This window comes from Protopterus annectens, chromosome 8.part0 (assembly GCF_019279795.1).
Source record: "Protopterus annectens isolate FY-2018-M chromosome 8.part0, PAN1.0, whole genome shotgun sequence".
In the NCBI taxonomy this organism is placed as follows: domain Eukaryota; kingdom Metazoa; phylum Chordata; order Ceratodontiformes; family Protopteridae; genus Protopterus; species Protopterus annectens.
In genome coordinates, this window is record NC_056741.1 from 777,618,107 (window position 1) to 777,638,065 (window position 19,959).

Genomic DNA, 19,959 nt, shown 5'->3' on the forward strand with positions numbered 1-19,959 from the left:
AACACGTGTGTTTGCCATTGTGTAAGCTTTAATATGAAATCTTGTAATACTATGTATGTAGTATGGTTTTGGAATTATAAATGGAAATATGAACAAGCAATATTTGATGCCTACAGGCATCAGTGGGATGTAACTTCAGAAACATTTGGAAGCGTCACTCAGCTGTAATGAGCAATGTAATACTAACACAATGTAACACTTACATGTAGTAAGACAACACACAAACAGTGAGATAATTTCTAACTAGATGTTGCCTAAAGAATGCTGTTAATGATACAGACTGCTTCACTGAACAGGGACAGTCATTTTTTTTTCTGGTACAAGCAGTAAGCGGTACAAAAAAAAACTTGCATCAAGAATTTTTACAACAGAAGCACTATGAAAAATATGAATCAGACCTACCTCCATTAGACTCATATGCACTCCAATTAGATAAGGCATCGGTGCACTACAACAAGAACACACATGTTAGCTGTTCTGAAAAGACTAAAAAAATCCCAATTATAATACTTGAAATTAAAAGACATGTCAGTCTATTATTTTTGCCCTAAATATCATAACAAGTCATGATAAATGCAGACTGTTATTGCTAATGTTATTAATGCAGGGCATTACTTCCTATAACAATTTTTGTATTAAGATGAGCATGTGAGTTAATTGGCAAGTAACCATTTCATTCTCACGAAAACAGACCTAAGTATGTCCATACAGCAGACAGAGAAAATCTCATAAAAAGTAATTTTGCAAATGTTACTGGAATTTTGTAACTGAATCATGGTGGTTAACAAGTCACGGAGATGGGCTTACTACAACAGATGTTTTATCATCCTGTTATTATTTTTTTCCTTCTTCTTTTCTATAAACTTATTTTGCCAAGACTAAATTTTTAACAGGATTTTTGCTTCTGGTCTTCATAATATTTGTCCTTTATTCAATCATAATTATGCCATACAGATCTTAATCAAATATGCTACAAATGGTCTCTTTTACCTTTTACATTAAAAGTAGACCACCCAGAAGGCAAAACGCCTTACACCATTATATCCAAGGATAGGAAAATGCACTTGCTGTTAAAGAAAATTAATAATCATTTATTTTCTGTGTTGCAGTACAACACATGATTGAAGAGTTCAATATAGTCTGCTGTCTTTGAAATCTTGCTCAACAAGTTTCTAATACTTCACTACATTTTGGAAAAGTCTGTAAGCAGACTGGTCATACATACATATATTACTTACAACAAAGCCTAGGTCTATTTATGAAACTCTACACCAAGGAAAGTAAACAAAGTGCTCATCCAATTAATTACTTTGAGTTAGCAATGATATAGTTTTACATACATGTACTTTTCTCAATTATTAGATTGTCAAGTTCAAAGAAGTGCCCAAATGTGCCATGATCACAGACTGACTTTTGTCACTTGTTATAAAAGTAATAATTTAACTAACAATTCTGTAATAAAAAGTAAAAGGCATCCAATCAGTTATATAACCTTTACAGAGTAAAAAGTAAAATGCATCCAATCATGGGAAGAAAATGTGGCATACGGATTTTACATTTTGCTGAAAGAAAACATGACTGATGCATACAGGTTACCACTTACATGTGGGAATCTAGGGCGAGAATTTACTTTGTGCTACAAGTATCAATGACACATCAGAACTGCGGGCACGTAACTGAGGGCATCAAGGCTGACAAAGTGCCAGTTATAAGGAATGCTTACAGCTACAGAAAGTGAAATCCAATGGCAGCAAAAGGTTGCAGGATCTGGTTACTAAAGAAATAAGTACAAACCAAGGAATTTTCTTACAAACACTTCTTGACTTCAGGACAAGTAAAAAGGCAGAACCAAGGGGAGACAAGGCAAAATGGTCAACAAATGAATGTTGATACAGAAGTATGAAAGACTAGAGGACAGTAACTCACACAAATAATCAAGAACCAGAGGCAGACAGGCCTGAAATGGGTCCTGATTCTTGGAATGGTGCCAAATAGAAAATATTTTCCATTTATGCAAACACACACACACACACACACACACACACACACACACACACACACACACACAGATGGATTTTTAGCCTCATTCAATACCTGCTATATGTCCTCAGAAAAAAGGGTGATTAAAATGTATCAAAGTTATATCACCCAGACAGTCAATCAAAACATTTTCAGGTTGGGGTGTATCAAACAACTCCTGTCATGTGTAAGCAAATCCTGTCTTAAGTGGAACGTTGTGGTAATTGCCCTTCACCAGTTTCAAAAGAAGAGAGAACCACTGCTGCCTTGGCCAAAAGGGAGTCACACCCATGATCTTTGGGCAATCTTTCTGACCTGCTTGCAAGTAATCCTGGAGCAGAATTTCTTTAGTCTGTTCTGAGAAAAAGCAAACAAATGTACCTCCTGGAGCAGAATTTCTTTAGTCTGTTCTGAGAAAAAGCAAACAAATGTACCTGAAGTATTTCCCACAGTTGGATCAAGTCTTGTAAGATCTCAGGGTAAAGTTTCTATTCATGTGTGACTGCACTTGTCCTGCTTAGCTTGTCTGCAACAAAATTTTTCTCTGATGGAATGTTTGAAGCCTGAAGAGTCAGATTTGAGCAGAGTTGCTACCCCCTAACATAACAAGTCATAAGTTTGCAAAGGTGGCAAGATCTGGTACCACCTGTTTATGTACCACATCACTATTGTGTTGTTTGTAGAACATTGTAAAGGTCTTGGTCATCAGACATGATTTAGGATTTTCAAAGCATTTATTACTAACATCATTTTTTTTTTTTTTACATTTATGCGCTTTTGTCTGCAGGATAGTTCCACAAACTTTGCACTTTCATAAATCTGGAAACCACTCCCCACATCAGGTCTGAAACATTTGCTGTGACAGAGTGAACAGAAAGGGAAGGAAGAATGGGAGAGCTGGATTGTGAGAGAACTGCTATACCCACTGTAGAACCTCTCTCTTTACAAACCCCAATATAGGCATGTGAAAAGATAAAGGATGTAGATGCTGAATCCTGAGGCGGAGGTGTATCTTTCTACATAAAGGATAAGCATACCTCAAGGTCAGTCAAACAATATAACATGTTTGAGCTACTCCATGTCCAACTAACCATGGGAAAACTCCACCATGAACTAGGAAACCAACACATCATACGTGAAGTTATTAGAATCACTCACCATCCATCCCAATACAATATTCATGGGAAATTTTAACTATTCCGCCATTAATTGGGAGGCATACATACGATGTAAATTCAAATGCCCTGAAGCAGCTAGTCTGCACTCTCAGTAGGGTAACATATATCCCAGATCTGGTACTCACAAATATGGGAGAATGCTGCACCCCCTCCCCCCCAAGTGATGTCCTCACTGGTAAGATTAGATCACAAAGTGGTCTCCTTGAAATAAAGGGAAAACTAGCCCTGCCACCTAACCCCAAAAAACATAAAGAACTTCTCTAAGGTAAATTGCTCCCATTAAGGGACAGCGTAACTAGTTTCCAAGCTCTTCCAAATCCAGAAAATGCAAAAACCTATGCAGAGGTTAACACAAAAGCCCTGTATGACCATATAAACAACTGCATAGAAACAGAAGTACCAGACCAAAAAGAAAAAACAGGTCAAAGCACAAAAACAAGCCACCCTGGTGGACCTCTGGTATTAATAGGTTGTACAACAAATACTGTCAAGAAGAGAGGGGAATGTGCACAACAGAGCAAAAAGACCCCATTAGTCTAAACAAGTGAATCAGAGAAGTAATCAAGTCTCTGAAAGCAGACTTTGAGGTAAAATAGCCTCCAAAGCCAAGGATAACCATAAGACATTTTTCAGATATGCCCACAATCTTAACGGCAACACCCAACAAGATGCAGAATTAGTTGTAGATGGCATCACCTATACTTAGCTGGAGGATATAGCAAATTTGGAGGCTGACAAATTCAGTTCAAATGTCACCTTCCCATGACCTCCAGTCCCCCCCCCCAAGAAATACCCTCCAGCTGACAGTGATTGGATAGATTATAAGTGATGTATAATAGTTGCAACTAAAACTATGTCAATATGGTTTGTTTTCATTTATATAACTGTAGGACTGCCTGTGTCATAAGTGATAATTTAATAAAGCTGCTTCTTGTTTAAAAAAAAAAAAAAAAAAAAAAAAGAAATACCCTCCACCACTCCACTGTCAATTATCACCAAAGAACAGGGTCCCACTGTGCTTTCTAAAACTTCAATCATGGCTGCAATGGGGTCTGACAATATATCAGGTTGCTCAAACCGCTTAAATCAGGACTTATCAGGCCCATTAGGATTTCTATTTAACCACAGCCTCCAGACTGGCTTTGCCCTGATAGGGTGGAAGACATCGACAGTCATTCCTCTGCATAAAGGACTATCTACTGACCCATGATACTACAGGCCCATACATTTGACTAGTTTTATATTCAAAGGCATGGAAGGAATAATCATGGACTTGATAAATAATGAGCTAGGAAACCTCCAAACACTGAACCAGACCCAATTCGGCTACGTCAAGGGCAGGTTGTGCCTACTGAAGCTGGTGGATTTCTTTGAGAAAGTTACTATGGCTAACAGTACATACTGCCTACCTCAACTGGGCCAAGGCATTTGACATAATTCTCCACTCAGGTGTTATAAATAAACTCTCAAAACTGGGCATAAATCCCTATGTCACCAGATGAATAGCCAACTGGCTCAAGGACAGGACACATGTAGTTAAAGTTGGTGAATTCAGATCAAGGAAAAAGACAGTTATTAGTGGTCTGCCACAGGGCTCAGTGCTGGGACTACTCCTGTTTGGAATATACTTCTCTGAAGGCTAATGTGGAAGGTCTCTGTATGACAAAGTTTACCGATGACTACAAGCTGGGGGCAATCACTGAATCCCTCAATGATGGTAGATATCCTTCAGAAGGGTCTAGATCAGACAAATGATTGGTGCCAGAACCATGGCCTCTAACTAGATATGAAAAAATGAACTATCATACCCTTTGGAAAATCAAATACCGCTGCAAATTGCAATATCAATAGCACACCCCTAAGAGTAGACTCACAGGTGAGAGTCCTAAGTAGACAGACAGATAGTGGCCTGAACTTTGTCTGCTATGTGCTTACAGTGGTTAGGAAGTCCCTCTGTGTGACACAACCTATAAGTAAAGGCGTGGTATCCACATCCAAGGAAATTATAGTTCATCTGTACTCAGCTCTCATTAGAACAATAATCAAGTACAGTACACCATTTGGCATGTACTTGACTAAGCACTTACAGCGGCTGAAGTGACCTCAGAGGTTCTTCACAAAGAAAATACAGGATGCAAACAACATGTTTAAGCAGATAGACTAAAAGCTCTATCTCTTTACTCTGTCTCCTACTGACTATTAAGGGGTGACCTATACTTGACCTAAAAGGCATTCTCAGGTCCAGCCTTGATGGAGCTGCTGCACATCTGCAGGTCAAACAGCACAAGGGTCACCCAATCTAGGGATCTAAACTTAGTCAGTGACTCAAAACATGTGGGAGAGAGAGATGTTTCTCAGAGATTGTCCCTTCTTCGGAACAGGCTTCCTATTCACATTAAGCACAGCCCTTCCCTGGACCTCTTCAAAAGGAATTTTGATCAGTGGATGGGGGAATCACAATTTCACACCTGGGGCATTGCCTATGTCCCTTATGGATAGGGGCAATTTGTAAGATACTCAATGCATAGACAAAGATTGGTGCCATCTTCTTGCCTCTAGGAGCCATATACTGGGTAAAACTGGGTTGTATGGGCTAGGCTTGTAAGTGCTCTTAAGCTGTTAGCCTAGTGATCTCCTATGAACCTATGATTCAAGGTACCATTGGATTTTTCTCATATGATCTTTGGGCAGGGGAATCATAACAATCACAGAAACCACATACTCTAGAATCATTTGAAATCCCCTTGGAGATTTTTTTTTTAATTGGAAAAACTCATGAAGAACTTTTGGAACATCTCTACCTTGGTAGGTGAACAGCACTTCCAAGGGCAGAATCGTATAGACATTCCAGGAAAACAATTTTGTCAAAAGGGGATGAGAGAAGACTTCTGCAAGTTCACTTGAAAACCAGACTGAGTACAGAAGATTCTGAACACTTGCTAAGAACTTTTGATAACTGGAAAGACAGGTTACAAGCATAAGGAAGTTGTCCAAGTATAGAAACATGTGAATGCCTTGAAGTCTGCAATAAGCAATTACTGAAGCAACAAACTTTGTAAATACCCTTGAAGCAGCAGATAGTCCAAAGAGCAAATAAGAGAACTGTTAATGTCAGCCAGATACAGAAAATCTTATAAAATGTCTGAAATGCTTGCCAACAGGAATGTGAAGTTGGGGATATTTAAATCTAGCTTGAGACAAGATGTAACAGGGTTTGAAGGGATAGCATTTTGTATTTTGGGACCGTGACAAAAAGACTGAGAAAGGACAGGTCTAGCAGAGGCCTCCAAGTCATTTCCTTCTTTGGCACCAGAGAAATCCTTCATTAAAAACCTTTGCCCATGTGGTATGCATGAAATGGTTCTACGACTCCACGAGATAATATCTGTTCTAGAACTGGAGGGAGCAGGGATAATTGGTTTGCTGGGCAAGGAGGAACTCCTGAAAGGGAGGGAGACCTCCCATTTACAAATTTCCCCTGCTGAATGACTTTGAGAATCCATTTGTCTGAAACAATGTGGTGCCACACAGAAAGATGTAGATTCAGACAGAAGGCAGGGATTGCCAGGTTGACTTGGGGGGTGGGGACCCGAAGAGGTGACTATTCCTCATTTTAATGGGCTTTTCCTTTCTTTTTGGATCCTCCTTGCCAGTGCTTATTAGAATCTTGTTTTGGAGGATCCTTGCTGCTTAAACTGCTATTGAAGTGGAAGGAAAAAAAAACTTACTTAAAAAAGGAAGGCTTAAAGATTTGGGTCACCCCCTGAATCAATTTTCCCCTTTCATGAAACGTCTTAAGCACCTTAGCTTCAGAAGGGCCAAACAGAACTTCATTGTCCAGGGAACATATTTAAAATCTCAGTTTTAATATCTTCAGGAGGATTTTGAGAACAGATCCATGAAAATCTTCTCACGACTGACACAGAAACAGCAGCTGTGGAGGCAGTATCTCCTGAAATGATAGACGATTCTCAAAAGACTGAAGTAAACACTTAACATATGAGCCTGGCAATTGGAAATTCTGAAAGTTAAAGCAGAAGACGACTAAATTTTTTTCACAAATTTATCAAAAGCTTTCCCATACTTGTCAGAGGGAATATGATTAGCATTAGTAATTTGTCTAGCAGAATCAGTTTTATATAGGGAAATCACTGCAGGCTATTAGGTTAGGTAAGTACTTGTAAGTCTGCGGTACCAAGTATAACCTATCTTTCTTCCTATGGGCGGGAGGTTGACTCAGGTAAACTACAAGCTGTAAGAAAAACATCCTGTAAAGCAGATAAAACATGATGAGCAGCAGCAGTCTTAGAAATATCCAACTGTAACAACTCAGAATACATTTGTTAGGAAATAGGAATTTCAATTCTCATACCAAGAAAAAAAAACTGTTCCTTTTTAAATGAAAGAATCAGGAAAAAGAAAAGACATTCCAGGAAATCTGAAGCAATGTTGCTCAGTATCAGAATCTTCATGTTGTAAAGAAAATCCTGAAGCACAACATTTTCCCTCCAGTCCCTGATTTTCTTACTTCAAATCAGAATCAAAGTGAGGGAATTCTTTTTTTCTTTTCTAAAGAGACAGTAGGAAAATTAAAAGCAGGAATTAACTCTCTAGTAAATCTCAGCAAATCTTAACTGTCAGTTAAAACAGACAGGGTGCCACATTATCAAATGACCAAAGTGGAACATTTTTTGTAAAAGCATGAGATCTTGCAGGACAAATATCCACAGCCAGAGTAAAGGAATAAAAGTCACTATTTTGTCAAAATAATAAAAACTGCGGTAGTGGTGCTGCGGTAGCATTGTCGCCTCACAGTAAGACGTTGTCCTGTTCGATTCTCAGCTAGAGCATCTTCTGTGTGGAGACATGCGTGAATGGGCGTACCTTCATTGAAGGTTGTGCGTCAGGGCCAGCAACTCAGCACGTAAAAATCTACTGCTAATCATTAGCGGACCAGAGTTCCGCTGTGGTGACCCCTAACCGGGAAAAGCCGAAAGACTCAACAACATTTTGTCAAAATAAAAGCTTATTTTAAAATGTTTGAGTTGCTTATCCTGTTTTTGTCATTTAAGCAGTTTAGTTACAAAATAATTGTTTTATACAACTACTGAAGAAAACCTAGAAAATATTTTTTGTCTTAAAATCTCGGGACATTTGCCATTTTTCATTCTTTTTGCAGGACACAACTGCCCAAACAGAAACTGTCCTGAGCAAAGAGGGTCATGTGGTAACTCTAAAAAGAGACAGAAAACATTTTTTTTGTTTTACTGGTAAACATCCTGGATAAAGATAAACCCAAAGTAAGTATACTATTGCAGGGCTCCGGGTCTGTTTCCTGGCTAAGAAGTAGACTTTCTCCCACCCCTTTCCTCCTAAGACTGACAAAAGGGGTTCATCCTTACCCACAGAGGGCAATCCTGAAGCCACAGAGGGCATGTCTATCCCCTGGTCCTTAAGTGGTTGTAGGTGCCACACTGGAGGGACCAGGGAAGCCATATCCAGTCTGAACCAGAGACTCCCTGGTAACTTTTTTTCTTCTTGCAGAAAGAGGACTTGAGGAGACTAGTCACTGTGTCTTAGCCTCAGCAGAGAAGGAAGCACTGAAAACTGGCAGAGGAGCCTGTGGGAGTCTGTAAACCTTATAACTGGACAAATGAGATTCTGACAGTCCTTAAAAGCACAACTTCCTGCCCATAACACATAAATCTTACATTAATATGTAGAATACAATGCAAAAAAAAATAGATTTTTATCGAGTTTGCTCACACAATTAACCACACAGTAAATAAACCTCTGACAAGGTGAATTACTCCTAGACATATGTTTCATAGTTTAAAAATAAACATCTTCAAAGAAAAAAAAACACATTTTCCACAAAAAATAACTTGGGGAAAGTTTTTCCTAACAGGCGACTTATCTGCCCAGCTTTGAATGATTACTAGCCAACCGACAGCTCCATGAAGTCCAGCAAAGCAGCGCACTTTGACATCATGAAAACTCTGAAGATTTTGGTGCTCTGTCTTTTTACATGGAGCTTTGCACCAGCTCCTGACAAAGTGCATTTAGAGTGTTCTCAAACTTTGAAAAACTGACCAACTGGTGGGGATAAGACCCAAACAGCTTAGAATACTGCAAAACTGATCTAATGTTGAACATCAGCTGACATTAGAAAGTGGGTAAAGGGTTTATACTGAAGCGCTTCCTAACATCCTGCCTAAGTTAAGTATAGTAGTCAACAGGTTTTCAGTGATTACATTTTCTACTGCTTTAATACTACATTTTTGGCAACATCACTTTAGTATGTACAATTTCAAAGTGATTTGCATTTATGAGAAATTGCCTAAAGTAAACTGCAGTAAGAAAAAAATTACAGCAAAATATTGAAACAAACAGACTTTGACTTAAATAACACTTCTAGCCATGCATGTCTTGTTATAAAATGCAATTTAAATGTTATACTATTTGAAGCATTAGTGCTTTTTAATAAAATATGCAATTTGCTGGCTTTTAATAAAATGCGTTTTAAAATTTAGGGTATCTTATTTGCTACCAGTTGTTCACTAAAGCCCACTACATGAGCAAAAAGACAAGCTAAAAAGCTCATTTTAAAATGCATACTATATCAGTGCTAACATCCAATATCAACTTAGTGATACTCATTAAACTTAACCATGTACTAAAAAGAAATAAGGGGACAATGGAAGCCAGATAAGGCAAGAAACAGATAACTATACTACTATTTTAATTTATGGTATATGAAAATTTCATTTGACTTTTTAAACACATTGTGATTAATTTACTATATTACCAAAAGATCCTTGATCCTTTATTTTTATTGAGCAGTAATTACATTTTTAAACAAGCTAGTATTTGTAATTTACAAAAATATTTGAGTTTTTTTTCTAAATAATAATATACTTGTCGGCTACCTCGGGCATGCCTTCTTTGTATCGTTAGTAGAATGATAACTAACACCCTAACCAAAGAAGATGCCCATCACATTTTAAAATGAAAAAGAAACATTTTATTTTTTTCATACAGATGAATTATGCTGCAATGGTAACTTTATATGACAACATGAGAAAGCCTCCTGGTTTAAACATGTTTCACTATTTAGCATACTGTTACCTCACCTTTTGCCATTAGATCCTGAGTAATCTGGACACAGATATCCAAATTTATGGAAGTACAGGTAGCGAATTACTTATCATATGTACATTTCAGAGCCATTTACTTTCTGCCTTCAAGGTTGCTATGTAAACTGAGTTTCTCATGGCGAATAAAGGCAAAAGTATACATTCATAGGAAAAATAAGCTTCCAGACTCATCAATTCAAAATTCTGACTACAGAGGTGCAAAGACAGAGAGCACAACACTCAATTATAGAACTCAAACCAAATATAAAACTCTAAAGAAGTCTAACAAGAGCAACTTGTGCTGTTTGTATATTTATTATTTTGAACTTATGTGTCTGATTTGAATTGCTGTAACACTTGAAATGCAGTTAGCAGTTTTTCTTAAAAATGGAATTTAGAAAGATTTAATGAACTTTAAACTTGATTTCTGTACATTGTTTTAGCTTAAAGACTTAATAAAATTGAATGAATAATCAAACACTTCTGTGACTGACAAATTTACTCCTACAGTACTTATGTTTTTGACAAACTGTAAACTTCGTACCACCATAAAGTATACAACAGACTTTAGGGATGCACATAAATGTGAGCTTGGCAACAGGTATCTTAACTGGTTCAGGTATTATATAAAAATAAATATTAAGCACACAGATTAAAAGCTATTCAGCATGCCTCCATATTACACACTGTATTCATTCAGATTTCCTTCATTTTTTATTTATCAACCAGGTAAGGTCTATGAGATTAAAGATCACTATTTTGAGGGTAACTCAGATGCAAAACGAAGTTCAGTAACTTGCACTGGTTCCAAATGGGAGCAGATGTGATTCAGGTGCAGCTCTCTGGCCCCATAATGAAACTCTAAGCAATATTGTCTACTACCCTACCTATCAACATTGCTTAAGGAACATACAACAGCTCTAACAGACAATTTCTTCTCATTTACACGCCTGTCCAAAGCTGATCAGACCAGCAAAGTACTGCCTCACCACTTGTCAAGATTTTCCCTAATAGACTAGCTGAAAAAGCTATACAAATGCAGCCTTGAGAACAATCAGTGAGGCATAAATAAGTGCACTTCTCCAAGACAACATGAACTGATAAAACCAGGTAGTGCACAGGAATGAAGGAGGGACCACATCTTAATTTAGGTTGTTTCAGTACATCAGAAACACCAGGTTGCATTACAGTCAGACAAGCTGTGCCTCTCAGATATGTGTGTGTGTGTGTGTGTGTGTGTGTAAGAGAGACAGAGTGACAGAGAGACCGAGCAATAATCAGTACAGCAAAAAGGAAACTAAAATGGGAACATGGCACAGGTTCTGACTGCCAGGAAATTTGCAGCTGGTTAAAAACCCTGTTCTGGTGGCAAAGAGAGATAAAATCCTATGACCAAGGTGATCTGGGTTTGAGTGATGACTCTGGTGACAGAGAGCAACAGGGAGGGATGGGTGTGCCTATACAAGGGGGAGGGCAGCAAAATGGGTGCCTCACTGCCACAATCCCTGGTGGAGACTGGGGACACTGTTGGCAGGAAGTGTGTCCCAAAAACGAGGTGGGTGAACCTAGCTGAAATGCCACAGTGGTGAGTCAATACACAGCAACATTCCACACCTTAGATATAACCACATTGCTGTGTGTGGGGGGATAGGGCATGTAAGACACCCCCCGATGTATGTAAAGACAGCTGAGCCTCACTGAGACGCCCTCAGGATTCATGACCAGCACCAGCAATACCACAGTAAGTTCGGGGGGGGGTAGGAAATTAGCTGGTAGACCCAGCATGGACATGGGGCACTGGGGTCCCAGGCCAGTTTAGATGATGTAAGGGGATTAAAAAAATAAAAAAAAAATCCCAGAGACACAAATGCATTAAGTCGTAGGATAACTGGTTTTGATAAGTTAGTCATTTTAACACTGTGTCATAGCTTCTAAGTTTAGGAGTTTATGTTAAAAACCTGTTGGCAATAGAGCAAAAAGAGGCAATAGGGTAACAATTTATGAAACTACTTTACAGAGTGGGTGAGTTACAGTGGCATGTTACATACAGTAGATGGGTTTCATATTCTGCATCACAAACAATTCAGCAATGCACTGGAATAAAAAGGAGCAAGCAAAAAAGCAATAATAACAACAGAGATGACTGACTTTTCTAATGTGAAAAAGAAATCATTTTAACTTTCAACAAATGTGTGACTTAAAGGACAAGCAGAGAGGCTAAAGCAATATCTTGGCAAATTTAAGTAGGAACCAGATATAAGAGCGAAATGAGAATTTGCCTTAATTAAAGCCAGACAGTCAAGGTGCATGTTTTAAACACTATGACTTGCTTTTTACTATGGTTAACTTCTAGGTTAATGAAAACAAACTAGGTTTGTAAGCAAAGTCTGAATCAAATTATGTCATGAGTACACCATATGATTTGGCATTGGTAAAGCACACCAGATAAATTCTACATCATAAATACACAAAGGAAAAAATATGGAATAAAATGAACCTTCAGAATTGCCTGGTTAAGGGAACAAGTGAATAAGAATGATTAGGGCTGACTGATGTCTGTAGCTGATGCAGAAGTCTTTCAGTTAGTGACAATCAGAACAACAAATTATCTGTGAAGGTGGTCAATGAGGAAGGTGACTCGGGATGCTTCAGAATACTTTTCCTAGGTCAGTACAGCTAAGATGAAGCGATTTCAAGTCAACACATTTATATTCTGATCTCTTAATCATTTCAGAAAACAATGGTGGCTGAGCACTGTGTTTTCTTAAAAGTCACGTTCTTCCACTTTGAATGAAACTTATGAAGTCACACATACACACACACACACATATATATATATATATATATATATATATATATATATATATATATATATATATATATATATACTAGCTGTGGTAAACATGAAGTTCAGTACTCAGTAGGTTTAATGTGAGTATCAGATACTGTTAATTACATAATTTCATCTGTACAACAAAGCATTTTAAGATACTGTTAATTATATACTATCACTTGTACAACAAAGCATTTTAAGAGAAAAAAAAACATTTTCTTTTGTACATAATTCCACTTTACTGAAACTAGACTGTACACAAAAAGAAGTTTGTTTGTAAAATGGAAATAGCATTAAATATGAGCTTTTCACTTAATAAATCATACTACAGTAGTGGCCTGAGGTAGAGCCACAGGATATATTCATGTCAATCTAAACAAAACAAGACTACATTATAAAATTTGCTATTACTGCTATGGGATTAACTGGTTATAGAGGGAGCATGTTTCACCCAGCAGTACAGAATAGTATGACATTAAAAAAAAAAAAAAAAAAGATGTCAGAATGTGCAGTAAAGAATGCAACACTATTAGATATATTTTCATGCTAATGCACCTCTTATTACAGATTACAAAAATAAACCATAATTATAAGGGTAGTGAGTTTATATTTATATTTCTCTCCAATAAATAGCAAATATATATAACCTGACTTCTCCATTTTCAAACAAAACAAAACTGTTACTGTGGCTTGACATTTTCTACAGAATGTTCATTTTTATACTGTTCTACCCTCCTTCAAGACACACAAGTTTACACCACTGTGACTAGCTCAACAGTCATGAACTAATCTAGAAATCACATTTATAATGTGGTATGGGGCACTTCCTACCAATTTTAGCTCATCAAAAAAATTGCAATAATTAAAAAAAATTGCACATCAGTAACTCTAAGCAGTTAAGAAACTGTAAAACAGATAAGTTTAAGAATGTCGTTCTTGTATTACTGCAGACAGACTACTTAAGGACTTTATAAATTCATTCTTATTTACACATAGTATTCAAGAGCTATTTCTTTATGTTAACATAGCATTTTCTAGATGTCAAAAATAATCAGTGCTGATGTTGGACCATATTAACACTGGAAAGTTTTGAGCAGTGTTTAGGGTGGAAGAGAAAGACAAAGAGTGTTCTTACCAACAGTAGTCCAGCAGATGTGGTGGCAATACTGGGATATATATATGCTGCCAGTACATTGGGTATAACATTGCAGCTGACCCATGAATGCAAGCGGTTAACTAAAAAAGAAAGTATAAGCAGGTAATGAGGTTCTAAATTTCTAATAAACAGCAACTATTTCACAGCTACTTCTTGTTATTGTTTCTTTAAAACATCAACATTGGCGCTACTGATATTGTACTTTATATTGTCTTAACACATTGGAGACCTATTTGCTAACCTTACAACTGGCGTCTGTGATACTACATGCTGTACAATCAGGGCACACACTGATATCATAATAAAAATGAATTATAAAATTAACAGAACAGAAAACAATTAATAGGCTGAAATGCTTTACTAAAGACACTTTTTAAACAAACTAATATGACAAAAATTCTCTGCAAGATTAACAAAACCAAAAAGTGGGACAAACTAAATACTTAGATACTCCTTAAAAACTGGCTACCAAATCTATACAGCACTGAAAAACTCAGAAATTAAATATTCTAAAGTAATCTGTAACAGTTAAAACACCAGATTTAAGTTTATACTGAAGAACCTAACTACTGATATGACTACTGCTTAAAAGGTAAGGCATTTCTATCAAACTGAAAAAATATAAATGGTAGCTCTGTTGGCATATCACCCCTTGAATTTCGTAAGAGTGGTAGACTGTAAAAAGACCTACTTGCATGCCACTTTTCTGAAAGAAGAAAACTGCAAGCCGTTGAATGAGTTTTACTTTTATGTGTACTCTCCTACTGTTACAAGTAGATTATTACAACCTTTAACTTAATGAGTTAAACAACCATTATAAGAAATATTTGAGTTCAGCAATCTGCAGAGTACAGGTAGATATACTACTGAAAAGTAGAACATGGTCAATAATGATGAACTGAAACAATAGTCAGTGAAGATTTTATGCTCTGGCCTTACAAAACGTATGTCATTTAGTACTATAATCATACTAAAGTCACCAAAGTGCTAGTCAGATTACTGATGTCAATGGAGTCAAAGTGATATGTGCATAAAATCCCAATACATTTAAAAATTGTTTTAAATAGAAAATAAATATTAAGATATAGTATGGATTTTTTTCTTAAAGGTACATAGGTTGCCATGATTAGAGATATCTACATTTTATATACCATGACAACCTTCTGAATTATTTGCAATCACATTTTTGGTTTACTATGCTTGATTATATTTTAGCTTTAAATTCATTTCTAAAATTATTTATTTATTTGTGTATTCATTTATTTATTTACATTTGTTGACTGGGAGTGTCCGACTGGACGTAGGTCCATTTTCAGCGGAGGCCCAGGGAGAAAAGTTCCACAGTTAAAATAAACAAGACGGTAGTTACATTGGATTAAATAGCGATTAACAATTTAACATAGCAATTACTTACAACATATTTACAGATGAAGAACATAGTACATCAGTAGACAACTAGAATCTTTATCTGTGAAGTGCATAACAGACATTAACAAATGTTACAAGAAGAAGTTCCTGCCGTATAATAAGTACTAGGCTTATGAGCATCTGAGCTTTCTATAATCAAGGTAGTTAGTGGAATGGAAAGAAAGGTAGTGGTTGGATGGGGTGGGTGATATTAGAGTGGGAGTTGCAAGGGTGTAGCCAGCATGTTTTTACGTGCGTTTTTAGTAAAGTTTTGAAGTGGGTGAATGATGGTACGGAGGTAATTGTGGGTGGGAGGGAGTTCCATAATTTGGCTATGGTGCAAGAGAATAGTGCTTCACCAGCAGAGTTATTGGCTTTAGTGATCTGCAAGTGATTTTTGTTGCTGGATCTTAGTGGTCTGGTGGTGCGATAGGGTTGGAGTAGATTCTGGAGGGAAGGGACATTTAGTGGATGGTTTACTAGCTTGTGGGCGAGTGAGAGTTGATACCATTAAAAGAGGTGAAGGAGTTCAAGCCAGCCCAGTTCACCAAGTGAGAGACAGTGGTGACTACGGTAGGATGCCCCTGTGGCGAATTTGACGATTTTTTTGTAGCAAGTCTCTAGCTTGTTTAGATCGCATTGCCTTAAGTTGGTATATATTGGAGAGGCATAAAGTAGGGTGGAGATAAGATGGGAATTTGCTATTCAAATCTTTGCTGCTTTGGTGAGAAGTTGCTTATTTCTGTATAACACTCCTAGTTTTTTGTGGACTTTTTTATGGTCATGGATATGTGAATGTCAAATTTTAGTTTATTGTCTATTTCCACTCCATAGCAATTTGGTGTGTTTAGTTGGGTATATAGTGGTGTTGTCTTTTGCTGTGATGTTAAAGTGAGAGTTGTTTTGAGTATGTTTGTTGGGTTGGAAGATGAGTAGTTTAGTTTTGTTTGGGTTGAGTATTAATTGGGCATCGGATAACCAAGTTTCAACAGAGGAAAAGGCTTCTTGTGCGGCTTTTTGCAGTTTGGGTAGGGACTGGGCTGAGCAGATGATGGTTAAGTCATTTGCGTATTGTATGAGTGTGCCATGTTTGGTGACAGAGGATAGATTATTAGTGAAAACAGAGAAGAGTAGGGGTCCAAGGATGGATCCTTGGGGAACCCCAATGGAGACAGGTAGTTGGGGAGATATGTCATTCTGCCATACAACGGACTGTTGGTGGTCAGACAGGTAACTCTGAAACCAGTTGGTGACTGAATGAGAGAAGGATAGCTTACTGAGGACAGAGATGAGCTGTTTGTGTGGGACCATGTCAAATGCTTTAGAAAGGTCTACGAAAGTAGCAGAGGAAAGACAGCCATTGTTTTTATGCTGAAGGATAGTGTTAGTAAAGGAGAGTAAGGCAGTGGTGGTGCTATGGTTTGGTCGGAAACCATGCTGAGTATTGGAAAGGAGGTTGTTAGTAAGGAGGTAGTCTGAGACCTGAGAGTGTATGCATCTCTCTAGTATTTTGGAGAGTGGAGAGAGAATAGCTATGGGGCGGTAATTGGTTAGTTTTGTGGAGGGTCCGCCTTTCTGGAGGGGAATTATATGTGATACTTTCCACAGTGTGGGAATGTAATTTTCTGACAGAGATTGGTTAATCAAGATGGATACTGGGTAGGCCAGAGCATCAACTGCGATTTGTAGGTATTCCCTTGGGAGGTTGTCTGCTGCTAATTTGGTGGGCTTAAGTTTAGTTACGATTTTTTTTATGTTGGAGGTCGGTACAGGAGAAAAAGAGAAGGCAGTGGGGAGATTACTAGTTGAAGGTGTGGGGTGGAGGGGAGGGGGGGGCTGTGTTGTTTAGCTAGTGATAACATGGTTTGTGTGAAGTGTGTGTTGAATGAGGTAGCAATATTTTCTGAGGAGTGAGGGATGTTAGGAGGAGGGGTACTGATTACCTGGGTGGAGGATGGAGGTTATGGAGGACCAGAATTTTTTGGGGCTGTGTTGGGAGGAGTCTAGTGCAGACTGGCAGTATTGGAATTTGTCCTGTTTTATTAGCTTTTTGACTCCATTGCGTAGATCTAGGAATTTCTGTCTAGTTGAGGGGGTTTTGGTTTTGCGCCAGTGCTCCCAGGCTTTATCCCTGTTTTTCATTTCTGACTTAGTGGTTTTCTGTAGCCATGGGGAGGGTTGTGCTTTGTTTCTGGAAAGTCTTATGGGGGCATGGTAATTAAGGATGCTCAGGAAGGTAGTATTAAAAAATTCAACTGCATCATCAAGGCTGAGGTACTTTAGAGGATGCCAGTTACATTCTTTGAGGGATGAAATGAATGTGATTGGGTTAAAGTTTAGTTTTTTATGTATTTGACGGTAGATGACAGGTTTAGCTTGGTATCAAGGGAGCCCGCAGGATTTTTTGCAGGGAGGTGCAAACCCAAGCCCCGCCCATGCAGCCCCACCCCCTCTGTTGCCCCACCCACTCAGCCCACGAGCCATTCCAGTGTCCCATTGCTTGGCTATTTCTCCCCATTTGTCATAGACACTGTTCAAATCTCTCAGTGTACATACTGTTTTATGCTTTACTTCTACAATTATTACAGATATTTGGATTTCATTTACAACTTTTATAGCACAAACACTGATAGACATTTACTAAACCTAAACAAAGCAATAGTCCTACAATGAAAACAGACTTAGCATTAAAACTTCTCTGAAACCCACATTCACTGAAACATTGGAACCCACATTCAAAGAAAATGCATCTGGCCAGTGGCAGGGTAAGTTTACCTTTGGGCTGTTTTCAAATCATAGGCTCCTTGCACACATTTTTAGAACCATGGAAAAGTTATTTGATTCACCTTCCTGACTGTATTAATTATACTATATAATAATTGAATTATATCCCTTGTATAATACAGCACCACTAGTTGAAGCGTGTTTTAAATTTATAGTTCTGAACATTTTTCCTTTAAACAATGAAACAAATCATATGAACCAATAATGACAACCTGCCCAATTCAGAACATTTCAACCATAGCTACTCAAACTTCTGTCATACAGTCCACCAATATCAATTGATATGCAGAATCTTTGCAGAAGTAAAAGTCACCTGAATAATTCCACATTAAAGAGATCTGAAACCAGTGAAGAGGTTGTTGCTAGAAAACAACTTTATATTTCAGTGTTTAATCTACAAATTCAATGCCTGCCGCCCTTGAAGAATAAATTGCCTACATTATATTAAAAAAATGGTAAGCTGGTATATTGCAATAGGGAATAGGTGGCAAGCTGAAAAACAGGTTCATAGTTATTAGCATCTCATCCAAAGGAGGACATACTCAGGACTATAGCACTCCACCTCCTTAAAATACACATCTACATGTTGTGGGAGTAGAACCTATAACCTTCTGTATCAAGATGCAAGTATGCTACCTGCTGTGCTGCTTTAAAAATTCCATACTACAATAGTGATACCATTTTCTAAACCAAACAGTTGCACATTTTAAATAGGCTTAGCATGAGGAGCAGTAAATTTCTCTTCCCTTAAAACTCACAATTCCTTGAAAATGCACATTTTCTAAACAAAACAGTTGCACATTTTAAGTAGCTTAGCATGAGGAGCAGTAAATTTCTCTTCCTTAAAACTCACAATTCCTTGAAAATGCACTTGAAAATAAAATCCACCTGCTAACTCTAACTAGGGCATTTCACTCTCTCTCTCACACACATCTCAACCTCTTAGTGCAAGAAATCTGGACAAAGCCTAAAATAAATAGGAACAGATTATAAATATTTCTGTCATGAACCAAGAACATTGCTAGAATCTGATAAAATTAACTTTATCAGAGGCTGAGGGAATCAAACCACAGAGTACAGGAAGTAGTTTATCACCAGCTCTTGCTTTAATCTCCTCGCTAACTGCCAGACTAAATGAAGCTAAGCACCTTGTGTGGGAATAGAACCGACAGTCTTATGAAACATCTCATTTTAGGCATAGTGATTTATAAAGCTGTATTGTCATATTACAAATGCTACAATTAATACTCACAGAAAATGTGCTAACTCAGCCTTTCACAGCAAATTCAAAGGTTTGCAAACCCATTTCACAATACATGCAAAGATCACAAACAGCTTTGTCCACTTAATATAAGAGAAATGAGAAACATAATTGTTGCAGGCAACAGATATTCTATACTTGCAAATACATTACACTAATCTCTATTACAACCTACTTGATATTGG

General features: G+C 37.6%; 1 protein-coding gene across 2 annotated transcripts in view; it reads right to left on the bottom strand.

Moving 5' to 3' along the window:
- The window catches only part of DENND1B (DENN domain containing 1B), a 3,525,330-nt gene that overhangs the window by 1,099,559 nt on the left and 2,405,812 nt on the right, over positions 1-19,959 (bottom strand). For both annotated transcript variants that reach the window (XM_044080248.1, XM_044080247.1), the window contains 2 exons: positions 14,302-14,402; positions 403-448 (listed from right to left, as the gene is read on the bottom strand). In XM_044080248.1, the coding sequence (XP_043936183.1) occupies positions 403-448; positions 14,302-14,402 (147 nt within the window). The remainder of the gene's footprint in view (positions 1-402; positions 449-14,301; positions 14,403-19,959) is intronic.